Raw genomic sequence first — 21,238 nt, 5'->3', positions numbered from 1 at the left:
AGAGATGCAGGCCCAGGTTAATGCTCTGTCATTCAGCTGTGCCATGTGGCCTTGGCATCATCTTCTGAATGCTCTCCAAGGTGCTGGTTAGGATGAACAGCAATGTGCTCAGCACTGCATGTGGCACGTCCTGGGGGCTTGGGGAAGTTGAGCCCCTTCCTTCCAGCACTTCTAGAGCCACAGGACTCCATTCAGACGCGGAATGCCGTTCCCAATAGTATGCCTCTCCTGAGGCAACCATCGACAACTCCATTCACTCCCTCGTGCCCAGTTAAACAGAGTCACTTGCGGGGGCAACAGACTATCCTGTAAACTGGGGTGGCGACGATCAGCACTGTTCTTCAAAAGCACAGAATGGACCATGAGAATGAATGAGATCAGGTTACATTGAACCATATGAAATCATCTTTTTTAACGTCAGTCTGGTCCCATACCCACACTTTCATGCTTCGGCCTCATAGTTCCCTGGGCCTTTTAATCTAATAGTGAATGGTCACTAGTCAATGTCACTTACAAATTTCCACAGTAAAGGATGTAAAGCAGCTCTCTGGTCAGCAGCGAAGGCTTGGATTAGATGAGGCAATGTAGACCATGAACACTAGGTCAATGCAAAGTATATTTTGAATTAATTGTGACTATGTAATATTTTTACCGAGGGGCTCTTCAACTTTTTAAAAATTTAGATAAATTCCACCAAATGCATTTCTGATGTGAACTTTCACGTGAGAAAAACTTGTTCTCAGTGTGCGGTTTGTTGATTGCTCCTAAAAAAGGGTGTCTTTGAAGGCCAAATATCACGGTAAGAGATTGCTTGATATTACAGTGTTTGTGTTTGGCGTGTATGTGTGTCAGGGGCGGGGGGCGGAGTTGTCGAGGTTGGGGCTGAGAGAAGTGACCATCCAGATACAGAATGAAGTAGAGCTTGTTAGGGCTCGGTTTCATTGACTAGCTCACACAAAACCTGGTCCCAGGAGAGTGACTAATTCCTTTGTTTTCAGCTGTTAATCCATTTTATGAAAATTCAGCCAAATATTAGACGAATGTTTCAAATGTGCTCCATTCCTCTCAGCAACGCAGGGTTAATTCTAAGCTACTCTTTAATGGGAGCTCCTTCCTGGTGTGGGTGTGAAGGGCTCAAATGGCAAGAAAGTTTGCACCTCCCCATCTCATCACAACACCGTATGTACAATTATTCCACTCTCATACAGTCAGGTTCCCGGGGCCATCGTTTCTATGTGGCTCCTGGGGAAAGTGACTTAGCCACCTTGCAGTCCACAGATTGAGGGTGTCATTCAACTTGTAGTCCCCAAACAAAGCTAATCACTATTACCAGAAGCTACTTGGCACGTGAGTAGACTCCGAAACCAGTAACCAATGGCTACTTGGGCACAAACGAAGACTTTATAACTTAAGTGCGCCCATGTCTTGTGGACAAGTTTATTTATTTTTATTTAACGTATATTTTCATAACAAGCTGAACTTGGTCTGTGTGAAGTAGCCTCTAAACTGTTTATTTATCTAAGGGCTCTCCATCCTTCAAGATGAGCCCAAGTTGTTTGTGGGGCAAAGCAGGGAAATCCAGGGCTTATTAATGAGGCGGAAGGCCAGGTTCAGTGGGGGAGTGAGGGCAGCCAGAAGAACAGGGTTCAGCCATCTGCACTTATGGGGAATCATCACGTCAACAACAGGGCGGGGCCGGGATCTCTTGCTGTGGAAAATCCCTCCGAGCAGCAGCCGTTGGTGGGAAGACTGCTTTGTTTATTGCTTAATCTGTCACTGTTGAGCTGCCTGCCTCAGGGAGGCTCAATTTAAGATAGATTGAAAGGTAGTGTCTGAATAAACTGAATAAACACAGATGGTTTTCCACAGCCAAAATTGATTTTTTTTTTTTCCCTCACCAAAGACATTAGCTCTAAACGTGATTATCTTTGGAGGCGAGGAGTGAAATGTCTTAGCTCCAGCCGCTGCCACACTCAGCCCTAACAGAGAGGTGATACCACGTGTGGGCTTGGGTCTCCCTCACCGTGATTTTAGGTTCCGGAGGTGAAATAAAAATTTTGACTTCCCTAAAGAAGGGCCCGGCTGAGTTCATCCCAGTGAGAAAGTTGGAGTCAATCCATCAGTTGATTCACAAAATAATTTGATCAGTCCTCTAGGTCACTGGCTGGCAAAGGCCTCCTCCAACCTTTTCACTGAAGAGTCTCAAAGAGGTGATAAGATTTGCCTAAGGACACACAGCTAGACCCAGACATCCATCTCCTGTTTATTCAGAAACTAGAAAGGAGGCCAGACACAGTCTATGCTATGATGTTAACTGAGGGAGGCATTAAGATAGGTCCTACTCCCAAAATGTCTTCGGAAGCAGGGAGATCAGAGATGCTTGAACAAGTCATGCTAGGAACCCAGAATGCTATGCACTTTAGCAACTAACTAGGTATGGAGTCACTTATACTCAAGAGTTTTGAAGAAAGCCAAGGGTAAAATTGTGGAACAGCAGTTCAAGATAACAGGTGCGTGGAGGTTGAAGAAGTGTGAATAGGAAAGGTACTCTTTGTACAAGGAGGAGATTGAGCAAGGTGTTTTCTTCTATCTCTTTCAGCTCTAATTACAAAACATAACAAGCTAACGGGATATCATTCATACAAATTATTCGAAGCAATGGAATTGTCTGTCTCCTTCCATTCCACTATTGGGAACATGCGTGTAGAATGGTGGTTGAAGGATTTCTCAAGAGGAGTTGCTGCAAAGGTGGCAGAAGTGGGACACCTGTGAGTAGGTGGCTACATAAATGCTTAAGAGACAGAAATCGAAACAATGATGGGGCTCAGAGGATCTCAGCAATAGAAGGGACTGTCCTCTCATTCTAGAGATTTAAAAAAATGATAGCCATATATATATATACATATATATATGTGTATATATATGTATATACACACACACACACACACACACACACACACACACACACACATATATGACAGAGTTGGGATGTCAAGCTAAAAATCTTGGTTCTTTCAGCTATACTACCTGTCTTCTTTTCAAACTGTCCCACGTAATTATGGAGCACCGGGAAAGCAGGTGTGTATGGTATGTAAGTGCATGTAGCAAACAGAAGTGCAAAGGTTCACTCCAGCTAATACAATTATAAATACCGATCTTTACAACAGTCTTGGTCCCAACTGCTAAAGCTCTGTAGACAGTGAGCACTTCCTTGTATCAAGACACAAAAATCTTATAAAACTCTCATGTGGAAGAGAGCTGACTGTTCTATCTCACCTGGATAGAGAAAACCAGAACTAAAACTGTCTTAGTGTGTAAGGGCTACACATGAGGGCACATTTGCAGAATTTGGATTTATCTGAAAGTGGGGTAACACATTTGCAATCTGTCAGAATTGGCCTGTCCTTGAGTCAAGAAAAACTTGATTCAGGGTATCTAAAGAAAGAGAGTCAAATCCTTTTACTCACTTAGAAAACAAAAAAGATTTAAGTCCAGTATTTTTCTGCACATGGGCTGTTTCATAAATACTCTTTATAAGTAGAAACTTAATGTATCTGTAGCTGTCTTTCAATCAGTTCTTAAAGCTGAGACCTCCCCCCACAACTTTCTTACACATACTGAGACAGAAACACATATTACTGACATTGAATTCATTTCCTGCCACAGACTTTAGGTAAAGCAGGCATTAAATGTAAACATGTTTCTATTTCCACTCAAATATGATCCCTTTCTTCTCATGTGAAACTACTTCTTCACTGTAGCAGACAAGGACAGCCAAATAGAAGTAAATACATTTGTCTGAAAACCTATATGCCTAAAATAAATACTATACTTTATGCACTTTTATAAATGTTTGATGAATGGATAGTATGATCAATTTTCCCCGCGAAGGATTTCTCTGATATGGTGGAACCGCACCATGGATGATTGCAATTGGGTAACAGCAAAAAGGACCTGCATTGAGTTAGAATTCGGAGTGTGAGCTATCACTCCCCAGCCACACCTGGACCTCAATATATGTGTCAGTGTGTTTGGTTGTGTTTTTGCCTTAGAATGATGTGGTGAGTGTTTCTCCTATGTCCTCAGCAATGTCTTTTAAAAACAATCGACACTCAGGGATTTGTTTTAAATTGGCTTCCGGTGTTATCAGTTTGGGGACTGTCCCTTATACATGGGACTCGCCTAGGGTTGACTTTTCATATTACAAGTGTAAAAAAAAGTTCCTCTGTTTGTGATTATAAGTATTCCTGAAAAACGACTCAAATCGTATTCTTAAAGCACTGACTTCTGCTTAAAGAAATGACAAAGTGAAGTCTTTCACAGAGTGAACATTCAGTGTACAATTTCTCTGCTATATAAATCTGGTTGTTCATATAGTTTCTATGACTTAGTTGAGCACATCTGTATGTCAGGGTTTAATGCTTAAAATAATGATTTCCTATTTGTTCCCTTTTCTAAAAAAGGGAAAGTTTGCTCTGCGTCAGAAGCAGCATTCACAAGTTGAAATGGAAAACACACGCCTTGATGGGCCTTTCCAACATAATGGTGACCCATTTGGGCCTCCCCCCAGCCCGCCCACATCGCTCGTGAGCCTGCCAAAGGGTCTTCGGAGGGTACAGAGACAACAACAGAGACGAGGGTTCCTTGCCAGCCATAAGGCAAAACCAGGAGTCCCTAGGGGGCAGGGTCAAGGGTCAGTCTAGACGTACCCCTCGTGACAGATGTTTCCGTTGATGAGGCTGAAGGTGGCCGCGGAGGGTGTGGTGCTCTTGAAGGAGGTCATGCAGGTGGTGCTTCTGCCGGAGCTGTGAGACCGGGTCATCAGGCTGGGCCGGCAACAGAGGAGCTGGGTGTTGAACTGTTTCCTGAAACTCTTGCTCAGCAGGTAGAGGGCAAAGGGGTTCACGCAGGAGTTGGTGAAGGCCAGGAGGCGGGCGCAGATGCTGGTGACGAAGTGGAGCACGGAGGTGTCCACCTCGGAGTAGTGGTAGGAGCGGTACAGGTAGATGACATGGTTGGGGAGCCAGCAGAAGGCAAAGAGACCCACAAACACCAGCACTGTCTTGGCCAGGCGCTTCCGGGATTCGATCTGAGGACAGAGTGACACAGAGGCAAAGATGTGGGCAGAGCAAAAGATGGGGAAAATGAATTAGGGAAATGGACGTGCTCACAAGGCCACAGAAAACAAGTTCAGTAGTTCCAATGTGCCTCTGAGCTCTTTAAACAAAGTTGATTACATGCTTGAGTGGACTGCACAATGAAATTCTAGTAAGTGCCCCCTTTGTCCTCAGGAGGGCATTGGTGCAGTTATCAGCCATATGACTTCATGTCTTTCTCGGCTCCACAGTTAATAATTTCTTCTTCCCTCTGATGCTTACAAAAGCAGCCAGCTTTGTTCTTCCTCATTCGCCAAACCAAGATAACTGCCTATTATTTTTTTTACTCTCAAGTTTTTTCTGGCCTATATAACACAGGAAGGGTCTCAGAGAAAAGTGGGCTGAACATCTCCTTTTTTTCCCAGCTCCCTCTGCTACAGCAAGGGGAAACATTGTTCTCTTTAAAGAATCTGGGGTACAATGGATGTTCACCATTGAGAGGTCTTTCAAGCAAGGAGACAGTTTCACTGAGAACTGCCATTTTCCCCCCATAATTGATGAGGGGAAAAAAGAATTTTAGAGGGTGAAGCCTCTAACTGAGTCAGCTACACGTTTTAAATGGAGGGAGAGTCTTTCTGCTTTTCCATCATAAATACCACACGATCTACATTTGGACTAGAAGACAAAAACTGATGAAGACGACAAAGCCAGAGCCCCTGGTTTCTACCATTTATACCACAGGATGAAATTATGGGGGTGACAGGGGGATTGGGGAAGGGAGCCTAACACATAAGGAGGACATCCTGCACTCTGGGCCATCTGGGGGTACATGTATCTCTCTTGTGATCCTCCAACAGCCTTACAATATATGGGTTATTACCCTCATCATGGATAAAAAACTGACTCTCAGAAAGGGTAAGTAAGTCAGGAAGCCTGGATTTGAACTCAAACCAATGTGAACCCATCTTAATCAAACTACTGCTTTTTCTTCAACCAGCCTCGTTGTCCTGCCCTTTCTGCTTTATCACATGTGGTAACCGTCTTCCTACCCAAACAATGTGATTGGAGCTTAAAGAAGTCACATCCCTAGGAGCCTCAACATTTTATTTTTTAAAAAACAACAACAGATTTTTTCTCAAAAAGAAACCCATACTCCAAAGCTTTCAGGTTCTCCACACCTCGCTAGCCTAGGTCTCTTTAATAGGAGAACCAGATTCTTAAAGAACACCTGCATGCCAAGTCTTCTGAAGCTAGGAGTTCCTGTTTACCATCTGGCCACAGATCACTCACCACTTCTACTGCAGAATCAGGCAACATGACCACCCAAATACTGAACTTGTCAGTGGAGTCCTAAAGAAACGCAAGGAATCAAATCCCCAAGGAGGAAATGAATCACTTCTAAGCACCCACCTGCTTCTTGACGTGTATATTCCCTTCCACGGGTAGATTGTAAGCACTCTGGATCAGATTTTTGGCGATGAAGTAGTAGTAAACAGAGATGATCGACAGCGGGATGATGTAGAAGACCAGGAAGGAAGCCATGGAGTGGATTCTGGGGTGCAGCTCATTAGAGTGTGGGTACGGGGCACAGCTAATGAAGGTCTGGTTGGTGCTTTCCTCGTGGAAGGGATGTAGGTCAGAAAATACAGCCTCTGGGATGGCCAGAAACATGGAGATGATCCAGATCAGTGCGGCTTTGAGGCAGATCTTCATCAGGGCATGAGAGGCCTGGATATCCATTGGCCGGACGATGGCTTTGTACCTGGGGCAGGGAAGAGGGAAGTTATCTATTACTATTATGGGTGCCTGGGCCGGGACTAGGGTGAGGCCAGTGAGGCCCCTGAGGTGCAATACTTAAGGAGGCGTTGACTGTCAGGTTCATGCAAGCGCTGACTCTGAACTCACAGCGAGCGCCTCCTTAAATGCTGCACCCCAAGTACCTGGCTCACTTCATCCTAGTCCTGGCCCTGAGGGGTGCTGCTCCCTTCCCCCTGCAGTAATATTCTGCCCACATTCTTTCTTGATTTTAAGAATACTTCTCAGAAAAGCTGAAGCTCCATTTATTTTTCTTCTTAAATCACAGAAATGAATAACAACGCATGTTTAACAAAGGATGCTGGAACAAGAAGGTTGGCTTTTTTTTTTTTTTTTTTTTTGGCAAAGCCTTCATTTTGAGTATTCAAATGCAGTTTAGGAAACCTTCAGTCACTGAGTATTTACATAAGCCTCTTTTCTTTTTCAAAGGTTGCAGAACAAATAGTCCGCTGAAAAAGTCACACACAGAAGCATCCGTGTAATTAACAAATGAATCTCCCCGCCCCCCCCCCACTCTCTTTCAGCCTTATCTTCTCTTGCAATATTTAGGTCCTTCCTGGTTTCTGTGCTACCTGTGCCCCTGTCGTGGGTCGAGTGCTCTGGGAATGAGACATTGAGATGTAGTCAGGAGGACACAGAGTTTATTGTTGATGAACACCTGTGGGGAAAGGGAAGGAGGCAGGACTGGGCAGAGGGAGCTGTCAGACCCTGATGCAGATCTGACAAGGTCTACACCAACCAAGGTGACCAACCATCCTAGTTTGCCTGGGCATTTCCCAGTTTTAGCACTGAAAGTTCTATGCCCTGGGAAACTTCTCACTCCCAGTGACCGTGACAGCTGGTCACCCTACAACAGCCCAATGGGAAGCTCAGGAGCAAAGATTGCCCAATGAAGGGGTCCTGTCTTCGTGGAAATGGCCAAGCCCTTGCATCGTCACCTGGCTTGGTCGCTGGCTGGGGCCACCCAAAAAGAAGGTGACCTCAGTTGCTACCTGGTTCTGTCACTAGGCAGGAGCTGCCCAAGAAGAGCATGACCGTAGCTTGAAAGGTGAAGCGGACCCAGAAGGAGCTGAGAGCTGAACAGCAAGTCTTTCCTTCAAGGGAGGTCTGAGCAGAGCATCTCCACGCCTGCTACAACTCCCCATACAACGCCTAGCACAGTGGGCCACACACTTATTTTGGGTCCACCTGTCGAGAACCCACTAGAGGATGAGCCTTTGGTGGGCAAAGACTGGGTCTTTTTCTATCTTGGTATCTGCCAGCACTGCGATTTGCACACATGGCACAAACATTTGTTCTACTGCACAAGAGCTACTATAGTGTAGAAGGTAATATGAGTTGGGACCACCTAAATGTGAGGGTGTTCATTGTTGAAAACGCCGTGCTGACACTGGGTTCTACCTGTGATACTCTTCTATATAGTGGACTTCAGTGAGAAAGGAACAGTTATTTCCACTTATTTCCATGTTGATTAAACCTCCACTGAGTTACCACTCCTGGCTGCACTCTGACTCCTCGCTCACTTTCTGCGTCCCTCCAGGGAGGGGGAGTGAGTTTTGAGTGGTGAGTTTGGGAAAAAGAACCCAGCATGTGCATTGGGCTTCGAGAGGCCTGTGCTTATCTAAGTGTCCCTGACAAGGGGAGTGGCATATCTAATATAGGAGATCAGAGTGTCTGCAAGTTCATTATTGCTGGGCACCTAGGTCACATTCTCCAAACAGCTTTATCAGATATAGAAGCAACTATTTCTATTGTCATCTGTCTTATTTCTATATCTAGTTCTCTGTTCCCACTTCAGGTAGGGGAGAAAAGGTGACTATTTATCAGATATCCCCAACACTCCAGAACAACACTGTAGTCCTGCTTCTGTGTACCCGGGTTTGCTTTTCCGTCCATAATTTGTATTAGTGCATTTAAAACAATTACAGGGACTTCCCTGGCTGTCCAGTGATTAAGACTCCGCGCTTCCAATGCAGGGGAGGGGGGCGGGATCAATCCCTGGTCCGGGAACTAAGATCCCACATGCCACACGGCATGGCGAAAAAAACAAAACAAACAAACAAAACACTTATTAAAAAAAAAAATTTCAAAGGCGGTTCTACTGTCCTGTGGTGCTTTCTCTAGTCACTAGTCATTTCAAACATTTTAATTCCTAGTTTAGAATGTAGGCAAGGAATTGATTTTTTTTTTTTTTTTTTTTTTTTGCGGTACGCGGGCCTCTCACTGTTGCGGCCTCTCCCGTTGCGGAGCACAGGCTCCGGACGCGCAGGCTCAGCGGCCACGGCTCACGGGCCCAGCCGCTCCGCGGCATGTGGGATCTTCCCGGACCAGGGCACGAACCCGTGTCCCCTGCATCGGCAGGCGGTGTCTCAACCACTGCGCCACCAGGGAAGCCCGGAATTGATATTTTTAATGAAAGATATGTGAATATCCTCAGCCAGAGATGTATATGACTAAAGATATCTCTGATAAATCCATTAGAGATAAACTGGTAGTTATGACTTCCATGTGCGTTTTCTGGCAGATAGCAGTCACAAGTACCATTAACTCTCCAAGGGAAGGTGATTCCCTCAGGCATGAAGCAGAAACCAGAGCGAATGGCTTACCTCCTTCTCTCTTGGGAGTCTTCTATTCCTAAGTGCAAAATGCCATGGGAACTATTGAGCTACTATTTCAAATTCACAACTTTTAAAACATAAAAGATAGTATAAAATATTTCTTTTATAGCTTTGCCAGAGAAATAATTTGAATCTAAATCTAAATAAGCCTCTAGATCTATGTACCAGTTTTCAAGAAATGTGGGGATAGAAGAACCTGCTAGATGACGCAGTCAGTCAAATCCTGAACTGGAAAATTCTACAGGAATAATGACCCCATTTTTTCAACAAATATATGGCATAGAAGAGCAGAGAAAATGGTTTATAGACTGACTGATATCAGTGCAATATTTAGACTCCTTTTGGATTTTGATCCAAACCAAACAACCATAAAAAGATATTTTTGAGACTATTGAAGAAAATCAAATATAGATTTAGTACTGGTGATATCAAGGAATTATCTTTAATGTATTAAGTATAATAGTGGTATTGTGGTTCTGTGCTTTTTAAAAATCTTTATTTATTAAAAACACACCCTAGGTGTTCCCTGGTGGCGCAGTGGTTAGGAATCCGCCTGCCAACGCAGGGGACATGGGTTTGAGCTCTGGTCCGGGAAGATCCCACATGCTGCGGAGCAACTAAGCCCATGTGCCACAACTACTGAGCCTGCGCTCTAGAGCCCGTGCTCCGCAACAAGAGAAGCTACTGCGATGAGAAGCCCGCGCACCGCAACGAAGACCCAACGCAGCCAAAAAAAACCCCCCAAAACAAAAACACACCCTAAAATATTTATCAGTGAAATAATATAATGTCTAGGGTTTGCTTTAAAATATTCATATATATTCATATATCATTTGTACAATTAAAAAATAAGTAAAAATGCATTGCCAACAGTTTTCTATTATGAAATATTCATAAAATATCAAAGAAATTACAGAAATCCCATTTACTAAGCTCTTGCCTTGTGCCAAGCAGAGAATAGCATTGAAATGATCTCATTTATGTTCCAGACAACTCCAACAGGTAGGTGCTATTATCCCCACTCTACAGGCAACAAATTGAAGCTCAGATGGTTTCAGAGGTGGTGAAGTCAATATTCAATTTGGGACCAGCTCTTTTCAGGATAGTACAGCTCTTTAAGAAGAAAGCTCTGGGAAAATCCTTCCTAGAGATAGAAAAATAGAACAGCCATTTCCCAAATGTGTACGGAACATACCAACTGTTCCCTGGAAGTCTAATGGTTCTATAGAGCTTGGAACATAGCAGTCTATATCTTCTGGTTTGGGCTGCTCTGCCTGGAGCTCCCAATGAAGGGAGACCCCACTGGGCGGTTCTTGTTTAAGAGTGATGACTGGGACTTCCCTGGTGGCGCAGTGGCTAAGAATCCGCTTGCCAATGCAGGGGACACAGGTTCAAGCCCTGGTCTGGGAAGATCCCACATGCCACGGAGCAGCTAAGCCCGTGTGCCACAACTATTGAGCCTACACTGTAGAGCCCACGAGCTACAACTACTGAGCCCGCGTGCCACAACTACTGAAGCCTGCGTGCCTAGAGCCCGTGCTCCGCAACAAGAGAAGCCACCGCAATGAGAAGCCCGCGCACCACAACCAAGGGTAGCCCCGCCTGCTGCAACTAGAGAAAGCCCGCGTGCAGCAATGAAGACCCAACGCAGCCAAAAATAAATAAATAAAAATTTAAAAAAAAAAAAAAAGAGTGATGACTAGTTGGACTAGGATGGATACCAGCCAATAATAATCGAAACCAGCCAATAAACTGCCTGGCCAACTACCAAAGAGTCTCTCTTTCTCTTAAGCATTTAAACTGAAAAATTGAGAGGATGTAGTTAGTCAATCGTAGATGATGGAAATAAAATATTATGATGCTGAGTAAGGGATCAGTGCAAGATGAATAAGCAAAGTAGGTAGAGTGAGACAAAGAGAATCAGGCAGATATAAAAGCAGAAGGAGCTGAGATGATGTGGCTCTAAGTCATACAGAGGGTCTTTGGTTCCTGGCCCACAAACCACTTTTGAATGTCCAAGAGGTGTTCTGTTATAATCTTACAATTCTCCCGTTCCCTTTTCACTTGAGTTAGTTTAAGTGGCAACCATTCTTTGTCAACAAAAGAGCCTTATTTAGAACGATTAGACATGGTGGTCATTTAAAGCCATCATCAGATTTTATTTCCAGGATCATTTCGCATAGATTATCCCCCACTTCTGGTCCTTTGAAAGAAAGAGCTGTCAACTTTCGATTGTACTCAAGAGAGAGACTAGTCTATGTCCTATTCTTAAATTCGCCATCACTTTCTTGCCTCTGCCCTTTCGTCATGCCTGATTCCAGAGTCTCCATTCATCTGAAGCCTGTCCTTCCAAATTCCAGCTTATAAATATCATCTTGAAGCTTTTGCTGATCAACCTAGGCCTCGATAATTCCCGTTCCTTCTCCCAACCTGTCTAATTTTACTCTTCTCGTGTTACGCTTACTCTGCACTACCTTGAATTGCTTGCTAGCTTTCCATTGGCATGTCTTTTCTACCTGACTTTCTCATAAGTTCCTGAGGTCAGAAGCTTATATCTTCTCCTCTTCTCTTCTTTCTGTATCACTGAAAATGCTCCAGGTCCCCTGTTCCTCTTACCACTTATTTCAAAGTCGAGGCTCAGCAAATACTTGCTAATCAATTAAGATTAATAATATGTGACTTGCAGATGTGTCTTTTATTTTCAACTTCTCATAAGTAAGCGACAGCAGATTCACTTTCGCACACCTAGTAAGAGTCATTCTTCCACAGAATGACCAATTCACTTCTCTGACAATATGGGGCCAAAGACAATTGCTTCCCACTTCTGAAAACATCCGGTGCTTCATTTTTCTTATGCAAACACCGGAAAGGTCAAAAACATTCTCTGTGCAAGATTAACGTGTCAAAGGGATTCTTGGCAAGTAGAAGTAGCTGGCTTCCACACCCAGGGTTGGCAACCTTTGCCCACAGAAAGGTATGTCTTTTATTCAAACACGGGCAGTTTGTTTAGTTTTAAGGATCCAGCATTTCAGCCCCTATTTGTTCACAATTACCTACCGAAGTCTGTAGGAATTGTTGAACAACAATATTTTAAAACCTCGATTACAATCCTAATGCACGCTACCTGGAGAGGCCTGAGGTGAAGAGAAGACGAAATGAACTAAATGTTCTCTAGGGTAATTGACACATTGTCGGCATTTAAATTAGAATCCTAATACCTAATAAGATTTGACAAGACTATTAAACATTGGCTTTATTTCCTCCTGAGAATAATGCCAAGAACTTTTCTGAAGAAATGTGAGGCAATTATTAGCTGGTTTGTAAAATGACTGTAGTCCAGAGCAATGGAGTCTTACCTCCTTTGAGCTATTACACTGCAAATGGAGAGTTTGCTGGTCCTTGGTACCCATCAACTGTTATCTTTAGTTATGTAACAGATTATAGTCATCCTTTTCTGTTCTTCTCTCTGGGCCAAATAACTCCAATGCTCTTTTTCACTCCTTCTTAATATACTCCAGTTTCCTTGGGGCTCTAATGTGAATTTGGGAGCAGAGACACCTAGTTCCTAATGGTGATTCTACCCACTAGCTTTATGATCTTGGACAAATCACAGACTCCTTGCACCTCAGTATTCTCATCCCTGAACAGGACATAATTCCTGCAACCTTCAATGTAATAACTGATTCAAGCAAAAATAGTAAAACCACTGAGGGAGAGGTTTTCGGGGAACAAGATATACACATAGTCTCAAAGAGTTTCCCCACAGATTACTATTTAATTACAAAAGGAAAATGCACCTTTATGTTGGGGAGGTCCAGAGGTCACCTCTCTAATCAAGGGGTCAAACCCAGGGCGAACTTCTCCATTAGGCAGGCACGGGTCTGGAGCCCATGATAACTTTAGAGGCTCGGGAAAATGTTTTAATTTCTTTTAAAATCAGGAAAAAAATAAACATAATCCACCTTGGATTATATTTATCTTTGTGCCAATACAACTATAAAATATACTTTTTTATATGTTTTATGGCGAAAGGATCCCATGAAGGTAAAAGTGCAAAGGGCCCAGGAAATTCATAATGTGGCCCTGATCAAACTTAGCATCACTGATAGCAGGACAATCGGCGATCCTGTGCCTCCTATGCAATGCAATGGGAAGGACATAACATTGCCTATGCAGTGTTCTTGTCTCCAATTTTTAACCTGAATCTACTTTGAAGAAACAATCAGACAAATCCACTTCTGGCGCATTCTACAAGATAACTGGCTTGGATTCATCAAAACAGTCAACATCATTGTTTTAGATGAATGTAGGGGAGCTACTATTCTACCTTAAAGGAGATTAAAGAGATATAACAAGTAATCTTTTTCACAATATGTCCTATGTCAAATTATTATGTTATACACCTTAAACTTATACAATGTTATGTGTCAATTATATCATAATAAAACCAGAAAAAAAGAGATATAATAACCAAATGCAATGCATATGCCTTGATTTGGTCCTAGATTTAGGGGGCAAAAAAAGCTATAAAAGACATTTTGGGGACAATGGAGGAAATTTGATCATGGATTACACATTACTTGGTATTAAGGAATTATTGTTAATTTCATTGGGTATGATAGCAGCATTGGGGTTATGTAGAAGAGTGTCCTTGTTCTTAGGAAATACACAAACATACTTAGAAGTGAAAGGTCAGGATGTTTGTACCTTACTTTCCAGAGTTCAGCAAAATAAAACAAAACAAACAAATATATATACTAGAGAGACATATAATTATTATATACTTTATATATATATGTGCTACAAAGAGAGTAAGAACAAAATCTAGGAAATGTTCATTGTGGAATGTGGGTGGGTATTACACAAGAGTTCATAAACAGGCTGGGGAGAAAACTTACTCTAAAATATAGAATTTTTAAAAGATGAGCAAGTAGTAAAATAATAATCTTAAGATAATGTGGTATATATTTTATTAACAGTAAATGCTGTTGTCATGGGAAAAACTTTACTATAATTATAATTTCAATGGGATTGAATGTGTCATATCTGATTAGCGACTCTACCAGGAATGAGGGAAGTGTCTTCTCTGCTATGTTCATATTGTTCTCTTGGAGTTGCAATTTTAGTATCATCTACAATCTGTGGGGTTCTGTTTTGCTCTGTTTTGTTTTGGCAGGAATATTTTTAAGCTAATGTTCATTTAGGGAGGTTAATTAAAACTAGATCATGCACAAGCAGATGTCAGTCTGTAATGCCTCTCCGCTAGCTGAAAGTGCACATGACAAGGGACCCTCTGACGCGGACTCAGTGACAGGTTGAGCCTCAATCTGGATACTACACAGTATTAACTTTTAATTCATCCCTATTTTTAAATAAAAATCAAATTAAGTAGAAGTGAACTCCACTTTGGGGTCCATTGTCCCAGAACACACTTTCCAGAAAATTTAGCTGAGGTTTCAGGGGGCTTTCTAAGGGTCTGCAGTGAAGACCTTCTTGTCGCCGGAAGAGGGGAGCTTAAAACTCAGACCGAGACAGAGGATCAAGATCCACATTACAAAGTGTACTCATATTTTTTCTTATTTTCTTCAGAGAGATCCAGATACAGATCGTGGATCCACGCAGGACCACCTCTGAGTAAAATCCTGAAGTTACACCTTTGTGAATCAAAATTTCCCCTCCATTGTGTTCTCCCCCTGTAGGAGCCCACTGTCTCCCTGCTTTGAGGAAGGGAGTGTGTATCAGTCATTTGCTCTTTAGTATGGATTCAAGTCAATGAGATGACCTTCCTGTATGTAGAGTTCTACCTCTGATTATATAAGGAAGGCTCTGTTTCCCAATCAAGGTATTTTTGTTTATTCCTCCATCCAGCAGATGGAAGAGACATTTGGGGTACAATGGATGCAGGCAGTTAGACTTCTAAATATTTACTTTCTTCAAAGGCTTACTCTGTAACTATCATGTGGGGATTCTTTCTTGTAACAGATTGCGGAGGAACAAGACCATTTTGTACCTGGGTTTCAATTAGATTGATTCTGTTAAAAACAACAACAATAATAATAGCTAAAACTTACTGGAGACTTCCTGTGGATCAGGTAACTAAGCTATGAATTTTGTTTAAAATGTTGCTTTTTATCCTCACAACAGTTCTAGTAGTAAAATAACATGTGGCAGGTACTAGTATTATTGCTCTTTTACAGATGAGGGAAATGATGTGAAGTACGCTTTCCACGGCCATCAGTGCTAAGCAGTGGAAACAAGATTTGAGCCCATGCAGGCTCTCCCCTAAGCCTCTACCACCAGGCCCTACTGCTTCCTATAATGATGGTCCTGTGGTTGACCAGGCAACCTGGGCTTTCTAGTGTAGGGGAAGAAAAATCATTTTCCCTCTACCCTTCTAGGTTCTTGACTAAGACCCCATACAATAAAAGGCAGCTTAACAGGAGAAAAACAGAAGTTTAATAACATGTATACCTCCTTGACAACGTGGGAGAGACCCAGAAAAACTGAGTTAACTCCCTGAAAAGACCCGAGCCATCACCTTAAATACCATCTTCAGCTAAAGACCAAAGAAGTGGGTGAGGGCTTCCCTGGTGGCGCAGTGGTTGAGTCCGCCTGCCGATGCAGGGAACACGGGTTCGTGCCCCGGTCCGGGAGGATCCCGTATGCCGCGGAGTGGCTGGGCCCGTGAGCCACGGCCGCTGGGCCTGCGCGTCCGGAGCCTGTGCTCTGCAACAGGAGAGGCCGCAGCAGTGAGAGGCCCGCGTACCGCAAAAAAAAAAAAAAAAAAAAAAAAAGAAGTGGGTGGGGGAGCCAGTCCTAGGAGGTTACCAGGCAAAGAACAGTAAAGTATAAGCTCATTCTACAGATTTCAGTCCATGCCTTCTACATTGATAAGTTTCTAGAGATTTAGAGTCATCCTCTTTTTCCTGGTACCAAAAGGGAGACACCCTTACAAATGGAGATTTCCCTTATAAATGTAAATGTTTCCTATAACAGGGTAACTTCTACTCAGTTTTTAGAGCTTCTCCTATATGTGCTATTTTCTTTTTAAATTTTTATTTATTTATTTGTTTTTGGCTGTGTTGCGTCTTCATTGCTGCACGCAGGCTTTCTCTGAGGCGAGCAGGGGCTACTCTTTGTTGCAGTGCGTGGGCTTCTCATTGCAGTGGCTTCTCTTGTAGTGGAGCATGGGCTCTAGGCGCATGGGCTTCAGTAGCTGTGGCACGTGGGCTCAGTAGTTGTGGCTCGCGGGCTCTAGAGCGCAGGCTCAGTAGTTGTGGCACCCGGGCTTAGTTGCTCCATGGCATGTGGGATCTTCCCGGACCAGGGCTCGAACCCGTGTCCCCTGCATTGGCAGGAGGATTCTCAACCATTGCGCCACCAGGGAAGTTCCTGTGCTATTTTCTTAAAGAATAAAAAAAAAAAGCCGAAAATTATCCTTATGCCAATGAGGCACATTTTGGGGCAAATTCTGCTCCCCTTTACTGGTATTGGAACTAAGGAAGAAAACCAAAGAAAGGATCAGAGTGTCTCTTCCCTGCCTGCTGCAGCCATGGGGAAAGTAGTATCTTTCTAGACAGACACAAAATTTTTATTCTTCCTCCTTGAGTCTGTTATACCTAATCTCCTGCATTTTCACCCCCATATATACACCCTGAAGTTCTCTGTGGCCTGAGGCCAAGAGTGAGGTCTGGACTCTTTCATATATTCAGAACTCGCAGGGCTTAAAGAGGCCATCTCAGTGAGACACTGGAGCAGAGGTAAAAAGGCATCAGGGAAGGACTAAAAACCAAAGGCTGGAAGGAGGCTAGAGAAAGAGCCAATGACATGGGGAAGGTTTCAGAAGTGTAGGGCTCTGAGGGATGTAGAAGCTGAGGTATAAAATGGGAAGACAAACACAGGCAACTGTTGGACATCTGATGGTGCTCTGGCAGAAAGAGTTGAGCAACTATTGACCCTTGGGCCCAAACTGGGTTTCAGCAGGATGATCTAATTCCAAAGCTCAGTGCTAATCCTGTAAGGAGCCCATCAGAAGGGGTATAAACAGGATGAAATATTACAGTTGCCAGAGGGTATGTTTAAAACGACAAAGGAAAGCAGTAACCCAGTTAAATTTCAGTAGGTGTGCAAACATCCTGGCACAAGTTGTTCGAAGGCCATTCCTCAAAAATGTTACGGAGAGAGGAACATATATTTATAACTTGTTAGAATTTTTCAGCAATTTATTTATTTATTTATTTTTTCTTTTCCTGCGGTACGCGGGCCTCCCACTGCCGCGGCCTCTCCCGTCGCGGAGCACAGGCTCTGGACGCACAGGCTCAGCGGCCATGGCTCACGGGCCCAGCCGCTCCGCGGCATGTGGGATCTTCCCGGACCGGGGCACGAACCCGCGTCCCCTGCACCAGCAGGCGGACTCCCAACCACTGCACCACCAGGGAAGCCCTCAGCAATTTATGAGCCAAGAAATTTGAAGAACGTTTATAAATCCCATCTCAAATTATAGTTACGCGGCCTGCATTTACTCTACTGCGTGGCATAGAAGATACACAGAGAATCGGGAAAAAAATCACAAAGACAGAAAAAAAAAATCACCCATGCTCTAGCGTGGAGGGTATAGTAGACTCTGGGTAATTAATTGTCTATATAAATTGTCATTCACCCCCAAACAGACCCTGAGACAAGGATTTAGGTGCATGTAGTTTATTTGGGAGGGGCTCTCCGGAAGCACAGGGAGGGAGTGGGGAAGTGGCACAGGGAGCGGATGAAATGCAATATAGGGTACCACACGGGGCAACTGGAGCACAGGCCAGTTGGGGACCCCCTGAGAGACTGTGGTGAGCACATTCCAGAACTTGCCACCAAGGGCCGAGGAGGCTGGGGTGTCTACCCACCGACTCCCATCCCTCTTTGGTCGAGAATTGTCCTGCAGTATTAATTCAGGGCACTCCGGCCTGCCACACACCTTCCCTTGGCCAGGATCACCCTCGGTCAGAGAAACACAGGAAGCCCAGGTCTGTAAGTGACCTCTGGGGTCCACCAACCTCATCCAGTATGTCAGTTCTTCCCCTGGTCCAGTTAAGTTATCAAACATGTACAGAAAATGAGAAAATTTCAGTTTTTAAATATACGTCAAATTATTGGGGATAAAAATAGAATTTCTGGGCTTCCCTGGTGGCGCAGTGGTTGAGAGTCCGCCTGCCGATGTGGGGGACATGGGTTCGTGCCCCAGTCCGGGAAGATCCCACATGCCGTGGAGCGGCTGGGCCCGTGAGCCATGGCCGCTGAGTCTGCGCGTCCGGAGCCTGTGCTCCGCAACGGGAGAGGCCACAACGGTGAGAGGCCCACGTACGGCAAAAAAAAAAAAAAAGAATTTCTAAGTTTCTAAATTATCTCAGTAAAATACATTATCTTTTTTTTTATTTCAAAATAAGAATCATTAAAGCTCAAAAATACCATCATGGCATATGAGTCATTGTGGCTAATTATAAAAATTTAAGAGCACTATATCTAAATAACCTTTTGTGAGAGGTTTTATACGTGGAGATATGGTGACCCAACTTTGTAGCTCATTAGGTCTCCTGGCCCAGAAGGCTGATCCTGCCAGCATCACGGAGGTAAATGCTAGTGGTGAAGGAGCCCAAGACAGGGAGAGAGAGGGACTGGAGGGAGACTGGGAGCCCCGTGTTCTACTCCCACTTCCATAATTAGCTATTTCTGTATAAGCAGGCTGTCTCAGTTTCGTTTTCTTTTTCAATTTTTATTTAACCAAAACTTATTAGCACTTATTGTGTGCCTGGTACAGCTCCCAACACTTTTCAAGTGACTGTCCACTAGAACATCAATCAGGTGAGATTTCAACCACACTCTCGTAGCTCGAGCCCTTATGAAAAGAAACAACAATCATGCTAATGGTACACTCACTTTTTTGACTGGGAATTCTAACGTTTCATAAAGAAGTCAACACATTATTTCATCTCACCATGACAAAAATTACAACAGTCCTGTGAAATATGAAAAGTAAATGCCCTTATCCCTTTTTACAAAGCAGAAAACTGAGGCTTATAATTTGCCCAAAGTCACACAGTTGACAATTAGAAGAATCAGAGCTCAAACTCAGACATCTCTTCAACAAAATTCAATGCTTTTGAATTTATCCTTACTATGAATAGTGCTCTATTAAATGTGAACCTCCAAAACATAATAGAAGGAAGGAAGGAAGGAAGAGGGAAGGAAGAAAGGAAAGAAGGAAGAGGGAGGGAGGGAGGGAAAAAGAGTTTATAAGTCTGTCACCATGAAATTTTGGGGGTATCTTAAGAACCAATTGGAAAAGTTTGCTTTGATTCAGCAAAGACAATGTCAAGGAAGGTGGTCTAGAGGCAGTTAGTTCATTTGAACAACTTTTTTCAGTTAAAAAATTTAATATAAAAGTGTTAACAGTTCATTGTAGAAATTTAGACAGAGAATTCTTAAAAAAAAAAAAAAAGAAGAAGAAAATCATCCATAAGTCTTACATGTGATGTTTTGATATATTTCTTTCCAACTTTCCTTTGTCTTTTGAACAGAATCCAGAGCATACAATTTGAGATCTTTTTTAGAGTCTATAGCCTAAGCATTTCTGCCTCAAGATGCCCATGACTCCTCTAGCCAGCAGGCGGCGCTCTGCAGATACCAGCTGGCCTCTCTGGGCACCATGTCCATTTAGCTCTGAGGAGCCCTGGTGGTCACTAGAGGACAACGCCCCTGCATTCACAGATCCCTTCTAGGATTAGCTCCAGCGCAACACGTCCCGTCTAAATGAAGCGAAGCATCCCCACTCCTCAAAAACTAGCACTTTTAATAATCAAAAGCATATCTTCAGCACCTACTTTTGCACGGTCCTGTACTAGGTACAGAAGAGGTCAAGAGAAGCATAAGCCCTGGACACTCAGTGACATTTTCTCTTATTCCATCCTGGAAATTAAAAAGGCTCATGCACCCTGGGTCACAGGACTATGAGTTTCTTAAGTGTTGGGTCTATGTCTTGTTCATTTTATGCCTATTTTGCTTATTGAACAAATATATAATTAAAATTAAAAATCTAGAACTGTGCACCCTATTTGTCTGGCCTGTATTGTCTTACTTGCAGGTAAGGAAATGGGTTCACAGTGCTCAAAATAACCCACTCCTCCGCTGCCACGCTCCTAGCCAAATCCTCCTCTCAAGTCCACTTAGCCCAGATCAGTCTGGACACCATCTTATTAGGCTTTTCCCAAGAGATCTCCTGTGACCCAAACACATCCTATTTCTCTAACCATACCAAGCCCAGAAGAATCCCTGGGGGTACTGAAGAAATGATTCTCCCTGAGCACAATTTCCCTTTTTAGCAATTTTAAGGTGACTTGCTTACATGAGCGCATAATGAAAAGATGCTCCCTCCTATGGGAGCTGGAACCCAGCTAAGTCTGGGTTTAAAACTCTCATTTTCTTTATTTAAACAACTGTTAGTGTCACAGAGGACCCAGGCATGCTGGAAAAGACACGTGGCTTAAAAACGTTGGCTTGACTCTCAATTTTTTGATGATCCAAAAGCTAATGTGCCTGATATGATGGTGCCTCATACCGTAAAGCATCACACAGCTGTATGATCTGTCTTTATGATCTTCCCTAGGAAGTCTGTCCTGGCTAAGTGGACAGGGGTCATGGATCCCCTTAAGTCCCACTCCATCTAAA

General features: G+C 43.5%; 1 protein-coding gene across 1 annotated transcript in view; it reads right to left on the bottom strand.

Moving 5' to 3' along the window:
• Positions 1–4,519: 4,519 nt before the first annotated feature.
• The window catches only part of GRPR (gastrin releasing peptide receptor), a 31,975-nt gene continuing 15,256 nt past the window's right edge, over positions 4,520–21,238 (bottom strand). The window contains exons 2-3 of the mRNA XM_065900862.1: positions 6,507–6,858; positions 4,520–5,089 (exon numbers count right to left, since the gene is read on the bottom strand). Of these exons, the coding sequence (XP_065756934.1) occupies positions 4,700–5,089; positions 6,507–6,858 (742 nt within the window). The 3' untranslated portion in view covers positions 4,520–4,699. The remainder of the gene's footprint in view (positions 5,090–6,506; positions 6,859–21,238) is intronic.

The sequence above is a fragment of the Phocoena phocoena genome, chromosome X (genome assembly GCF_963924675.1).
Source record: "Phocoena phocoena chromosome X, mPhoPho1.1, whole genome shotgun sequence".
NCBI classification, from domain to species: Eukaryota; Metazoa; Chordata; class Mammalia; order Artiodactyla; family Phocoenidae; genus Phocoena; species Phocoena phocoena.
The sequence above is the reverse complement of the archived record's forward strand: the minus strand, read 5'-3'. Positions and strand labels throughout refer to the sequence as shown.